This window comes from Canis lupus, chromosome 26 (genome assembly GCF_003254725.2).
Source record: "Canis lupus dingo isolate Sandy chromosome 26, ASM325472v2, whole genome shotgun sequence".
NCBI lineage: Eukaryota > Metazoa > Chordata > Mammalia > Carnivora > Canidae > Canis > Canis lupus.
Genome location: NC_064268.1, coordinates 23976701 through 23989727, shown reverse-complemented (window position 1 = coordinate 23989727; position 13027 = coordinate 23976701). Strand labels below are relative to the sequence as shown.

At 50.2% G+C, this 13027-nt stretch overlaps 1 protein-coding gene across 4 annotated transcripts in view; it reads right to left on the bottom strand.

Moving 5' to 3' along the window:
• Positions 1-535: 535 nt before the first annotated feature.
• TCN2 (transcobalamin 2) overlaps positions 536-13027 on the bottom strand; it is a 37427-nt gene continuing 24935 nt past the window's right edge. For all 4 annotated transcript variants that reach the window (XM_025474550.3, XM_025474549.3, XM_049101581.1 and 1 more), the window contains 8 exons: positions 11626-11818; positions 10796-10971; positions 9365-9526; positions 7863-8035; positions 7545-7731; positions 6534-6699; positions 3789-3904; positions 536-1123 (listed from right to left, as the gene is read on the bottom strand). In XM_025474550.3, the coding sequence (XP_025330335.1) occupies positions 1062-1123; positions 3789-3904; positions 6534-6699; positions 7545-7731; positions 7863-8035; positions 9365-9526; positions 10796-10971; positions 11626-11818 (1235 nt within the window). In that variant the 3' untranslated portion in view covers positions 536-1061. The remainder of the gene's footprint in view (positions 1124-3788; positions 3905-6533; positions 6700-7544; positions 7732-7862; positions 8036-9364; positions 9527-10795; positions 10972-11625; positions 11819-13027) is intronic.

Genomic DNA, 13027 nt, shown 5'->3' with positions numbered 1-13027 from the left:
AGGTGAGATCCATGGCCCCTGGCCGCTGAGGCCTGGGGTGGTACCTTGACTGTGTGTTGGGAGAGAAAAAAAAGCTCTAGTGTCCTGGGCTTCCAGTCATATTTGGGCTCTGCCATGTAATCATAACAACCACGGAAGCCCCCACCTTTCAATGTTTGAGTGGAAGAGCCAGGAGGCCACCCCAGGCCAGGTCTGTCTCCTAAGCCATGTCCCCTGCTTGACATTGTGGGTGAGTCACATATCCTTTGTGAGTACCAATTTCCTTATCTGCAAAGTAGAGATGAAAATAAGAATATCCACAACCTCAGAGTTGTGTGAGAAAGTGTCTAGCACGTACATATTCCCTAAGCAGTAATCAATGTTGCCACCGCCAGCGTCACGTCCTCCCAGCACCCGGGAGGATGCTCACCCACCTCTTCCTCCTCTGCTCCCCTCTGAAGCGTCTCCTCCTCCTCTGTCCCAGCGCCCCCACCCCACCCCCGCCTCCCAGTACTCAGTACTCAGTCACGAGCTTGAGGCATCAGGACACGGGGGGGCATGTGCACAATCAACACTTTAATCATTTCAGAGGCAGGCTTTGAGCAGCTCTGCAGAGCCCTCCCCAGCCACTATGCCACGACCAGGACTGGGGCCACTTCCCTGAAGGCCAGGGACAGAGCTGGGGTCAGGGCCACAGCCCCTGGGCCACAGAGGTCTCCTCGCAGGACCCCAATCCCATATGGGGCGGTACTCACAACACTAGTAGCCGGTGACTTCTCCTTGTGTCGAGGAGTCTGCTTTAGACCCTTCAGACTATGAGTGGCCTTCAGGGGATGCCTGTGTGGCCAGGCTGAGCCAGACTTGAGAAGGCACCCTTCCCAGGGAAGGTGCTTGGTTCCCTGATCCAGGGTGGATGATGGCTGAGGACATCTGTGAAGGTGATAGGTGGGTAATCCAGGGGACACTGCTCCAAGTACACATGAGGTAGCAGCAGGGTTGGGTGTGTGCCTGTTACAGCGATGTCTGGAGGGAAGGCAGAAGCCCAGGGAGTAGGCCAGGCTGTGGGCAGGTGAGCCCAGGGGCTACCAGCTAACCAGCCTCAGCTCGATGGTTTCTCCGTTCTTGGGGGTGTATTCAGCAATACCTGCAGAAACGGGGTGAGCAGCGGAGTTAGCAGGGCAGAGAATCTCACTCTCCCCACCTCTTCTCATGGACAAGGTCTCTGGGATCCTCTCAGGGCTTGGTGGTAGGGAAGAGGGAGCTGTCCAGAGCCATTCTGGAAACTGAAAACAGCAGTGACCTCAGGGTTCCTAAGGCCCCCAGGCTCATTTTACAGTGGGGGAGCCCACCAAGGAGGGGGCATGGGACAGCATGTTGGATAACCAACATGGGATGAAAGGAAAGAGACCCTTGGCAATACCTGACAGCCAGACTCACTATCTTCAGGGTCCCCTAAGGGGCTGGTGGGAAGAGGGACTTGCTCAGTGTGGTCTGGAGGGACAGCCAATTCCACGAGTGAAATCTCCTGGAGCCAGCCTCTGCTCACCAGAGACAATCAAGGCCCAGCCTGGCACCTAGGATTAAGCCCCAGTTCTGCACTCATCAGCAGTGTGACTTTGGGCAAATTATCTTCCCTCTGTGAGTGCTAGCATTCCCATTTCTGAAATGAGGACAATAATGGTATCACAACCACGTGCTCCTTCTTCCCCATGGGAGTGGGCTTCCTGCTGGACCGGGGAACAGAGGGGGTGGGAGGTAGAGGACACGATGATCCACGTCTGCCTCATGATTGAGTCTATCAGGCTCTTGCACCAGTCTACAATCTCTAGCCCTGACTTTCAGTAGTAGAGGTCAGACCTGGGGTCTCCATCTGCCACCTCTTTGTTTTACTTGTCAGTCTGTTCAGAAGCAGGCAGGGAAAGAGAATGCTTTTCCACATACTGGAAAGTACCTGGCCTGATGCCTGGCATGGGATAGGTGCCCCCACAGAAGCTCCAGGTAGCAAGAGCAGGGACAGATGACTCAGAAGAGTCTGTCTGGTAACTGGCTTGATGCACAAGGATGCTCATGACAGCTTAATGTTGTAAGAGTTAAAACTGGAGTTAAGGGACACCTGGGTGGCTCACGATTGAGCATCTGCCTTTGGCTCAGGGTGTGATCCTGGATTCTCAGGATCGAGTCTCACATCCGGCTCCTTACATGGAGCCTACTTCTCCTCCCTCTGCCTGTGTCCCTGCCTCTCTTTCTGTGTCTCTCATGAATAAATAGATAAAATCTTAAAAAAAAAAAAAAAAACTGGAGTTAAAACCCTAAATATCTAGCAGGAATTGAGAAGCCGCAGCCTCCCCATCTCACTCCATACCGCATTGCAGCACCCAGTGCCGAGGCGGGCCCTGACTGGCCCACGCCAGTTGTGTGGCAATCCTTGCTATCTAGCCAATGATGAGTACAGAACCTGGGCCATCTCCTAACAATGGGGATGGGTCCAGGAATGTGCCTGTGTCCCAATTCCACCTCTGTCTGCTCAGGGCAAAGTTTTCAAAGGGAACAGCCCTGGGAAGACACAAGAAGACACAAAAAGAGGAAGCCAGCAGTAAGAGGACTATGGAGTCATAGGGGAGCAGGGCTGGAGTCCAGGTTACACCAGCCCAGAAGTCCTCTTTCCCTCTGGACTCTGGTCAACGGATGTCATAGAGTGGAAGCTAGTTTGCACTATGCTTCCTGTTACTTGCAGCCCAAGACACCCTCGTGAGTGATATATTCTACATGCTTATTTCAAAGGAAGGGGGAAATCTACATATGACAACATGGAAAGATGTCTATAATACGTTAAGAAGTGAAAAAAATAAGTTGCGGAACACCTGGCTGTCTCAGTCAGTAGAGCATGTGACTCTTCATCTCATGGTCATGAGTTCGAGTCCCACATTGGGCAGAGAGCTTACTTGAAAAAGTGAATAAATAAAATAAAATGTCTTTTAAAAAGAATTTTTTTTCAAAAGTTGCAAAAACAATATGTAGAACTGTGCCATCCAGCATGCTCACGCTAGCTACATAGAGCTATTGAGCATTTGAAATCTTAGAACAAAAAAGCATGTAAAAATGTCATTAATAATTTTGCATTGATTATATCTTGGAAGAGTAATATTTTATATATTCGGTTAAATAAGATATACTGTTTTTTTTGTTTTTTTTTTTGATATACTGTTAATATTAGTGTCACCATCTAGAAAATTTAGAATTACATACGTGCCTCACATTTTATTTCTGTCAGACAGCATTGCTACAGATGAAAGCTCCATTTTTAAGAAAAAACAAACTTACGTATTTAAAAAATTAGCTGGAAGAAAATACACCAACAGTTAAAAGAAGCGATTTCTAGGTAGCAAATGGTAGGTGATTTTTTTTTCTTTTAAAGATTTTATTCATTTATTCATGAGCGACACACAGAGAGAAGAGAGAGAGAGGCAGAGGGAGAAACAGGCTCCACACAGGGAGCCCGACGTGGGACTCGATCCCGGGTCTCCAGGATTGGGCCCTGGGCCGAAGGCAGCGCTAAACCACTGAGCCACTGGGGCTTCCTGATTTTTTCTTCTTTTTATTTTTAGCCTATCTGATTTCCTAGAGTTGCCACAATAACTTACTTAAGAATTCTTAAGGGTTCAGTTAACTTATAAGCAACTTGAGCATCAGTGATTATCGAGGCTGAGGCCCAGAAATGTTCAGGGGAAAGCCGAGGTGAGCTGGGGAAGCCTCACAGCAACCAGGCTGGTCAGGGGAGATGTCCAGAGGTGGGTGGCCACCAGACTTACCTTCTAGGAGCGGGGTGTCAGGGGCTCGGAGGAGCTGCCAGAACTCACGTTCCCCAACTTCTTTCCCCATCACGGAAGTCAGGTAGGGGCCCGACAAGGTGTTCTGCGTTCCATACCTACCAAAGGGAGAGGCAGAGGAAGAAGGGGTGACTTTTGCTTCCACTGACCTGAGGGCAGAAACAGAACTACCCCCACCAGGAAAGCCCTGGCCTGTCCCTCAGGGCCAGAGCTCACCAAATCCTTTCCAGGCCATGGGCCTCACCTCTACCCCTCCTCTACTCCCCCCGACACTGCCCATTCAGGAGACTTTACCCCTCCTCACTGACCAGGACCATGGCTTAGGAAGGGACGCTTATTACATTACTGGCTCAGCAGCTGCCCCCTCTCTGGGAGCTGACATTGTGGGGTGAGGAGCAGAAGCTGCCAGAACCACATTAAGATGCCAATGTCCAATGAGAGAGGGTGAAACCAGCATGCAGAGAAGCAGGGATGTGTAAGACGGAGATATGGTGGTGGCACTGGGTCTCTGGTTCTGGAAGAATCTGGGCTCAGTGGCATTCCCCTTCTCTTATGGCTGGGTGGCTTAATCTTCTCTCTGATTCTACACACCCCATGCTCCCCATTACCAAAGAGGGTTAGAGTTAGGTTTCTGGCCACTGTGGCCAAGAGACTCCTTATTTACAACACCCCCTCCCTGAGCTCCTTGTCTCCAACTGTGCATTTCTCCAAATCACATGGACACTGCTGCCAAAAGGGTCCTCTTAAAAGTCCATGAGTCATGTTCTTCCTCCCTCCAAAAGGCTTATCAATGGTTCTGTCTTAGGGAGGGAAAGTTTCTATCGTTTTAGGAGACAGAAAACCACTCAGGGTCACTTCGTCAAAGGGAAAGTGTTCGGGGGAGAGGGGGTTGTCATAGAGTAGCCCCTGTTGTCCTGTCATTCTCTAACTCTGTGGGTCCATGTGGCTGCTTAGAGTACGTCTGTTTCTATTTCTCTCTCTCTCTCTCTCTTTCTCTCCCCTCTCTTTCTCTCTGGATCTCTCTGCAGTCTACCTTTCTCTGCCGTTCATTTATAGGCCCCTAAATACAACCTTCCTGTCTGGCCTCTGCACCCAGTTCAGGCACCCACCCCCACTGACAAAATTGTTTCCCTGATGTCTTCTCAGAGATCCTGGACTTCTGCATTAGAATGTTAAGTTCCATTTTTCTTCATTTTGAGGACATGATTCAGACATGAATGCCAGCAGGTTCTGCATACTCTCAATGCCTGCTAGACTGGGCCTGCCAAGTTGCTCAGTGTGTGTGGCCATCTGGGACTGTGTTGTATGCACTGCAGACTACTGGGAAGAGAACTGAGGTGGGCTCAGTAGTGAATGGAGTGTTCGGGGCCAGGGAAGGGCCTAAGAAGCCACAGTCACCTGGACAAACTCAGGCTTGACAGTAGCTCAGGCCTCAGCAGCTGAGAGCATCGGGCTCACCCCATCCCATGCCTGGCCATGTACACCTGGCTCCTCAGCAAATAGTCCTTATTTAAATGTTACTCTTTTTACACTTTATATCTAATTTGCAAAGTTGTTTAGGATTTACAGATGTTTGGAGCCAGAAAGAAAAGGGACTTTTAATGGTAACCATAATAATATACATCTAAGTCATAGTATAACAGAAATAACCTAGGTCTGGGAGAATTTTTGTTCTTTAAAGGGGTTTTTGTGTATCTCTGGCCCAAAATTCCCTGGCCCAGACAATTTCAAGACACCAGCTATGGACCCTCTTTGTCCTTTGGGAACTCCAGGTGGGGAACAGAAACTGAGGCCCTCTCAAACTGAGGCCCAGCTTTCTAGAAGAGAAGTCTGGAGTCTGGGTGATCCCGTGGAAGCACTCAACTCCTCTGGTTCAGATTCCCCATTGGTAACACAAGAATTCCACCCATGTTATTTAAGCATGGACATGGCTGGGCATAGAGCAATGCTCTAGAAATCCTCAGCCCCAGACTTGTCGAATCTTGTCAGAGTGAGAAGTAAGTTTAAGGATGTTGTCCAACCTCTACATTCTACAGAGGACTTGCCCAAGGTAATTCGTCACAGGAATGAGGCCAAGATTGCCTGATAATAAAAATTCTTATTCTTTTGAAAGCTAGCCTGTATTGAGCTAACTAAGTGCAGGTGCCACTTCCCACATATGCCATGTCCTCTTTGTGTGCTAATTCCTAGACTCCTTGCATGGGCCCTGTGAGGAGCAGGGCACAGCTGGTGTTCTCACTGGGCTGCAGGTAAATAACTAGCTCTGGGTACCTGGCTGGGGAGTAGTGGAGCTGGGATTCCAATGTGGATGCTCTGCCCCCAGAGCATGTTCTCAGAGCCACCGACAATGCTGGCCCACAGCAGCCCGTTTCCACTACAGTGTGGGCCATTCAGGAATAGAGAAGGTGGGGATGCCTGGGTAGCTCAATGGTTGAGCATCTGCCTTTGGCTCAGGCTGTGATCCCAGGGTCCTGGGATTGAGTCCCATATCAGGCTCCATGTAGGGAGCCTGCTTCTCCCTCTGCCTATGTCTCTGCCTCTCTCTGTGTCTCTCATGAATAAATAAATAAAATCTTAAAAAAAAAAGAAAAGAAAAAGGAGTGAAGACAACAGAGCCTGGGCCAGCACCTCTACTGGGGAACCTCTTCTTCCATCCCCATCCCATCCATGTTCTGTTTCAGGGATGTGGGGTCCGGTGGGGTGAGGACCAAGAGGTAGGGGTCTTACGTGAATCCTCCGAGCTCCTGGGCCTTCTTAAAGACATCTTCCAAGGAGGACCCAGCAGGGACAGAGATGGAGTGTCTGTATGGTGGCAAGACACTGGGGACCTTCAGCATGACGCTGATGACCTCTCGGGTCTGTGAAGGATTCTCCATGGCTGGTTGCAATAGGACTATGCCAGAGAGAGAGGAAGGGGTAGCTAGTGTGAGGGCAGGGAGCCAGGTGCTAGTCATCCTTTCTTCCCTCGAGGACACTGTGGTCCATCCCAGCCAGCACCACCCCCAGCCACCAGCCCAGCCTCCCCTGTCCCTTTGCCCTCATGTGCCAAGGTTGCCCAAGCTTGGGCCCCTCCCTGGTTTTTCTGACTCCAGTATCCCCCTTACCACCTATCTGCCACAGAGCAGCCCAAGGTATCTTTCTTGAACATGCATCTGTTCATATCACCCCACACACACCATTACCACAGAGGGTCTCCCCTTCTTTTCATTCTCCTGCCTGCAACTCCATCTCATTCTTCCATATCCCAGTTTCTAGGAAGACCTTTTCCCCAAATGTCAGTCTTCTATACCTTGGCACCTTTGTTCCTACCGCCCCCTCTCTGTTCTGCCCTTGCTATTGCTCTTATCCTCCAGCAAATCCTACTCACCAACTCAAGTCCCTCTCCCAGATGAAGCCCTGATTCAAGCTGCTAATTGGAACTCATTATGATGTATCAGGACTATCCAAAATGTGTCTCTCCCCATTTACTCATTCAAACATTTCTGCATGGGGTATTACATGAGGGGCTGCAGATTCATGGCCCACCCAGAGCTCTCTATTTTGGTATCTCTTTCCCCACACTATGACTTTCTGGAAGCTATGTCTACATCTTAGCTGCAGGTGTGTCCCATGTGCACCCACAAACACCTGTGGACTCAGCAAATCAAGACTAAGCCATCTCCCTTCCCTGGGACATTCAGACTTCAGGGAGCACTCTGCAGATGAAAAGAACAGGGCGCCTGCGAAAGGCCCAGCTACCTCTTGGTGCCTCACAGTCTGGGGAGATGAGATCTACATAGCTCTTGCCGTTCAGGACAGGCAGCAGCTGGGAAATTAAGAGAGCATTCCGGAAGGCCCCATCCTTCATACTGGCCAACAGAGCAGTCCTTGCCTTGAGGCATGCTGTACCCAGCTTCTCTCCAGGCATGAAGGAATTCATCAGTAACTGGTGACAAATGGGGAAGACAAAGAGGAGGTGGGTCAGCTGGCATGGAGGAGCCAGGTCTTCTGGTCCCCAGTCAGGCCACCGTCCTCCAAACACAAGGATGGACTATGGCCCCAAGCTATCTTTCCTACCTGTAATGCCAAAGGGGTGCTGTAGACATTCCCAAAGTAGCCCTCAGGGGTCTGGGCCTTCAGGATCTTCTCTCGTACTGTCCTAATGGCCAGGGTGATCCGGTGTCTCTGACTGGGGTTGAAGTTGGAGTCATCCAGACAGGTGAAGGCCAAGCCTGCCATGGCCACTGTGTCTGCAAGGGACAGAGCCAACTGAGGTCAGTCTAGGCAGGGCCCTGGGGCAATGGGCTGCCCCAGAGGGCTTAAGGAAGGGGCATAGTCAGATCAGCATTTTAGAAAGTTCTCACCAGTTAGGGGGACCAACTCAGCCCAGTTTGCCCAGAACTTTCCCAGTTTGGCCATTGCAAGTCCAGTGTCCTGGGAAGCCCCTTAGTTCTAGGCAAACAAGAATGGTTGCTCACCTTACTCTGTCTACTGTTTAGGGGTTAGAGGTTAGGGAGAGAGCCCGGAAGAGAGAGGCTCAAGAGGACTTTATCCTACACCACTTGTTCCCAAACCGGCCTGCATTTTGGAACAGACCAATAGCTGGGACCACCCCCATGTGATCTGATTTAATAGGTTGAGGTTGCTGCCTGGGCCCTGAGGGATTTGAAGCCCCCCAATCCCTGTCCTCATCCTGAAGTGATTTACTCGGTCCAGAGTGTTTTTTCTATAAGCCTCAGGCAGAGCAAGCTCCCTGTCACCTTCTCTCTGGGGCACCTTCTCACCCTCCCAACCTACTTCACCCTACCCTCACCCATGTGAGGCACACACAGAATCCCAGAACTAAAAGAGAGCCTGAATCACAATGATAAGAAAGGCATTGGAGGGGCACCTGGGTGGCTCAGTGGTTGAGCATCTGCCTTTGGCTCAGGTCATCATCCTGGAGTCTCGGGATCGAGTCCCACATCAGGCTCCCCGCAGACAGTTTCTTCCCCTGCCTATGTCTCTGCCTCTCTCTGTGTGTCTCTCATGAATAAATAAATAAAATCTCTTTTTTTATCTTTAAAAAAAAGAAAGAAAGAAAGAAAGAAAGAAAGAAAGAAAGAAAGAAAGAAAGAAAGAAAGAAAGGGTACTAGAGAACCAAGGCAACACAGTGAGGTAGCAGTTCCAGGATCCAGGTCTCAGGCTTCTCAGTTCATATGATGACAAGATCATAGCTATATATCTAGAACTTTCTCCATGCCAGGCACTATGCTAAGCCCTCTACTCAGAAGGCATTTTTTTATCAGGATACTGTTGGGAGGTTATTTTATAGGAGAAGCTGAATCAGAATGGCCATCTGAGGGGTGGCCTACAATAAGTATGTGACAAAGCTGGGGTCAGGGTCCCAGTCTAGCTACAAAACTGACTCACAACCTCTGTACCACACACACATGAGCCCTCATCATTTCACTCCTAAGAGACACATAAGGAGGGGTCCCAGGGAAAGGTGAGCAAGGGGCAGGGGATGGAGGCCTTCAGTTGGGGCTGGGGGCTGGAGGAGTGCCAACCTGGCTTTAGTAGGGTCTAGCCCACTCACCCACAGAGAGGTGGTCCCGGTGGAGATGATGGTCATGTTCCACAGCATACAGGAGCTTGCCCACCACGGTGTCATGGAGCCGCTTCTGGTGGACACACAGGGCCAGGATGCCCAGGCCATACTGGTAGTAGCTAGTGCGGGGGTGGCCCTTGTGATTGGGTCCTAAGAGGGAGAAAACCAGGGGCAGGGACTTTATGCCGGGCCTGAGGGGTTGCCTCCCTGCCCCCTCCCAGGAACCAGCCCAGCCAGCACATGGGACCCCATTGCTCGCACTTCCCAACACCATCCTCTGGGTGATGGGATCTTTTATTCCTTCATTGTTCCAACCCATTCTTGCTGAGGATCCGCTCTGTGTCAGATGCTATGCTCAGGGTGGTGACTGAGCTAGTGGCAACCAGCCAGGCAGAGTGCAGCCAGGGCCTCCAACAGTAACCCAACCTGCACCCATGACAGCATGATTAGAACTGAAATGTGGACTGAGGCCTCTGGGGCCATACAGTAGAGGCCTCTGAGTAGCTGGGGAATCAGGGCAGGATTCTCTAAGGCAGTGACATAGGGGAGGCAGGGTGGAGAATAGCTAAAGAGGAGCAGGGGTAAGCTAGAAGAAGGAAACCTTCCAGATATATATATATATATATATATATATATATATATATATATATATATATATATAACATATATAAAGACCCTGATCTGTAAGCGGAGATATCAGTGTGGCCAGAGCCAGAAAGGCAGGTGCCTGGGTGAACGAGCGAGTGGGCCAGCAAGTCCTGAAGAAGAGAAAAAGACAGACAGATGGGCCTGAAGGCCTGTGACACAGCAGTGAGCAGCCTCTGCAGGGTTTCAGCAGGCTAACAAGATCAAGTTTATAATTAAAAGGCTTGTCCTACAGCCCCAGTGGCGCAGCGGTTTAGTGCCGCCTGCAGCCTGGGGTGTGATCCTGGAGACCCGGGATCGAGTCCCGCGTCGGGCTTCCTGCATGGGGCCTGCATCTCCCTCTGCCTGTGTCTCTGACTCTCTCTCGCTCTCTCTGAATGAATAAATAAATAAATCTTTAAAAAAAAAAAAAAAAAAAAAAGGCTTGCCCTAGTTGTCATGTGCTGGGTCGAATCAGGAGGCAGGACAGTTAGCAGAGAGAGCCTGAGGAGTAAGAAGTACGGAGGCCATGGAGTTGTCCCAGAAGTAGAAAGTCAGTTCAGTCCTGATAGCTGAGCAGTAGAACTTGCCAACAGAGTGCATGTGGGATACAGGAAAGGCTTGATCAAGGATGGCTACTGCAGCAGGGCCAAGCCTCTAGGTGGATAGTGAGACAAGCAGAATGGAGGTTGGGAAAGAGGCCTGGAAGAAAACCTGAAGTTCTGACTTAGATGCTTCCCCAGAAAATGCTACTCAGTGAGGCCCCCACACATTTGGCAGACTATGTCCTCTCACCAATGGCCCTCTTCTCATCTTCCAGGAACCGCTTCAGCTGGGAGACCAGTCTGTCACCCTTGTGGCCTCCAACGAACTCACAGTTAGCCCTGAGAGCCAGCAGGTAGAGGGCCAGCTGGCCCATGGAGGGCTTGGCCTGGTCGTCCCTGTTGTCATCGTTGACAGCAAGCCTAGGACTAAAGCCAGTTAACAATATTTCTGTAAGAAAATGCCACCCTGGTAAGCCTGGTTTGGGGCACCACCACCACCCTCAACATCATAAAGTGAAAAGAATCCTAACAATGAGAAACTTTGCTAGAACTACCAAAAGTAGACAGTCAGCTATGCACATTCTAAGGTACATGCCATACATATTTTGTAAAGATAAAAAAGACAAGCCCCAAGGGCTCTCACATCCAAGTGACCTGTGTTTGCCCCGCCATATTGATCACACTTTGCCTACACAGTCTTCCCTTTCTTCCCTCTCCCTGCCCTGTGTCCACTTCTTGAGAAGGAATCCAAGCAGCAGATGCTCATGATCCTTCACCTTTCACTCAAACTCCTACACTGAACCTCAGAACAGGCCTCCCCTTAATGCCCCCTGGAAAGGGAGCACAGAGTTAGATGCTGCTAAATGCTGCTTCTGGGCTCACTATGAGAGGGATTATAGTCATGGATTAGTGATGTCTGCCTCCAATCTAGTCAAGCCAACCCCATTCTACAGATGGAGAAAGTGTCAAAGGAGACAAAATTTGCCCAAAGTCTCCCAACAAAGCAGTAGCAACCCAAATCAGAACATATGTCTCCTGTCTCTTAGGAGGTGGAAAGGAGAAGAAAGTGAACAGGGATACCTCAGGAAGCTCTGCTGGTACTTGAGCTTGAGGATGTGCAGATAGAAGGCCTCCCTGGCTCCAGCCTGCAGGCTGGAGAGGCGTAGGCCAATGTAGATACTGGGGTTCAGGTGCTCCAGGGAGAGCCAGTCTATCCAGGGCAAGAGGCGCTGGCCCAGTGTCTCCACCAGCTTGCTATTCACCTCCGGTATTTCTTAGGAAAGAGAATAGGCCAAGTGAGGTTGCAGGGCCAGGCCACCAGCAAGGAACTGCTTTTACCTTACCAGAGCCTTCTCCAGGGAATAAACATTTCTACTCCATCCCCATCAAGCACACAACCTACTTATATGGGAAAATATGGCAGTAATGAAAGGTGGTAAAGAGGGGAAGCAGATATCCCAAAACAGCAGTTGGAGTGAGCCAGGAAGAGGTGGGGGGCTGAAGGCAGAGGAAGCTGGTACCAGGCAACCACTCTGCCACCATGGGTAACAAGAGAGTGGAGGCCCAGCTGCGTTATGTGCCCCAGGCACTGCACCTGACCTCACCTGATTCTCATGCTAGCCCTGTGGCATAGGAACTGTCACCATTGCTTTGCACAAAGAGGAAACAGCCGTACAAAGTCATGTTGTGTCTTATACAGGCTGCAGAGCCAAGGATGAACCTGCCTGCAAAGCCTCTGTTCTTTGGTGCTCTGCCAAATCCATTTACAAAAACCATAACCCACATGCAGAACATGTTACACACCCAGTTTTATTTTTTTATTTTTTTAAAGATTTATTTATTGATTGATTCATGATAGACACAGAGATTGAGAGAGAGGCAGAGACACAGGAGGAGGGAGAAGCGGGCTCCATGCTGGGAGCCCGACATGGGACTCGATCCCGGGACTCCAGGATCGCGCCCTGGGCCAAAGGCAGGTGCCAAACTACTGAGCCACCCAGGGATCCCCTCACACCCAGTTTTAAAACACTTCAGGTGGGGCACCTGGATGGCTCAGTGGTTAAGCCATCTGCCTTTGGCTCAGGTCCTGATCCCAGGGTCCTGGGATGTCCTGCATCAGGCTCCCCGCAGGGAGCCTGCTTCTCCCTCTGCCTACGTCTCTGCCTCTCTCTCTGCGTCTCTCATGAATAAATAAAATCATAAATAAATAAATAAATAAATAAATAAATAAATAAATAAATAAATAAATAAAACACTTCAGGCTGGGGTTCCCAGGTGGCTCAGTCAGTTAAATGGCCAACCCTTGATTTCAGCTCAGGTCATGATCTCAGGATCATGGGATCAAGCCCCAGGTCAGGGAGTCTGCTTGAAGGTTCTCTCTCCCTCTCCTTCTGCCCCTCCCCCCTAAAACAAGTAAATAAATCTTAAAACAAACAAACAAGGCCAAATAAACCATGTAGGCTGCCCATGGCTAACTGGGGCT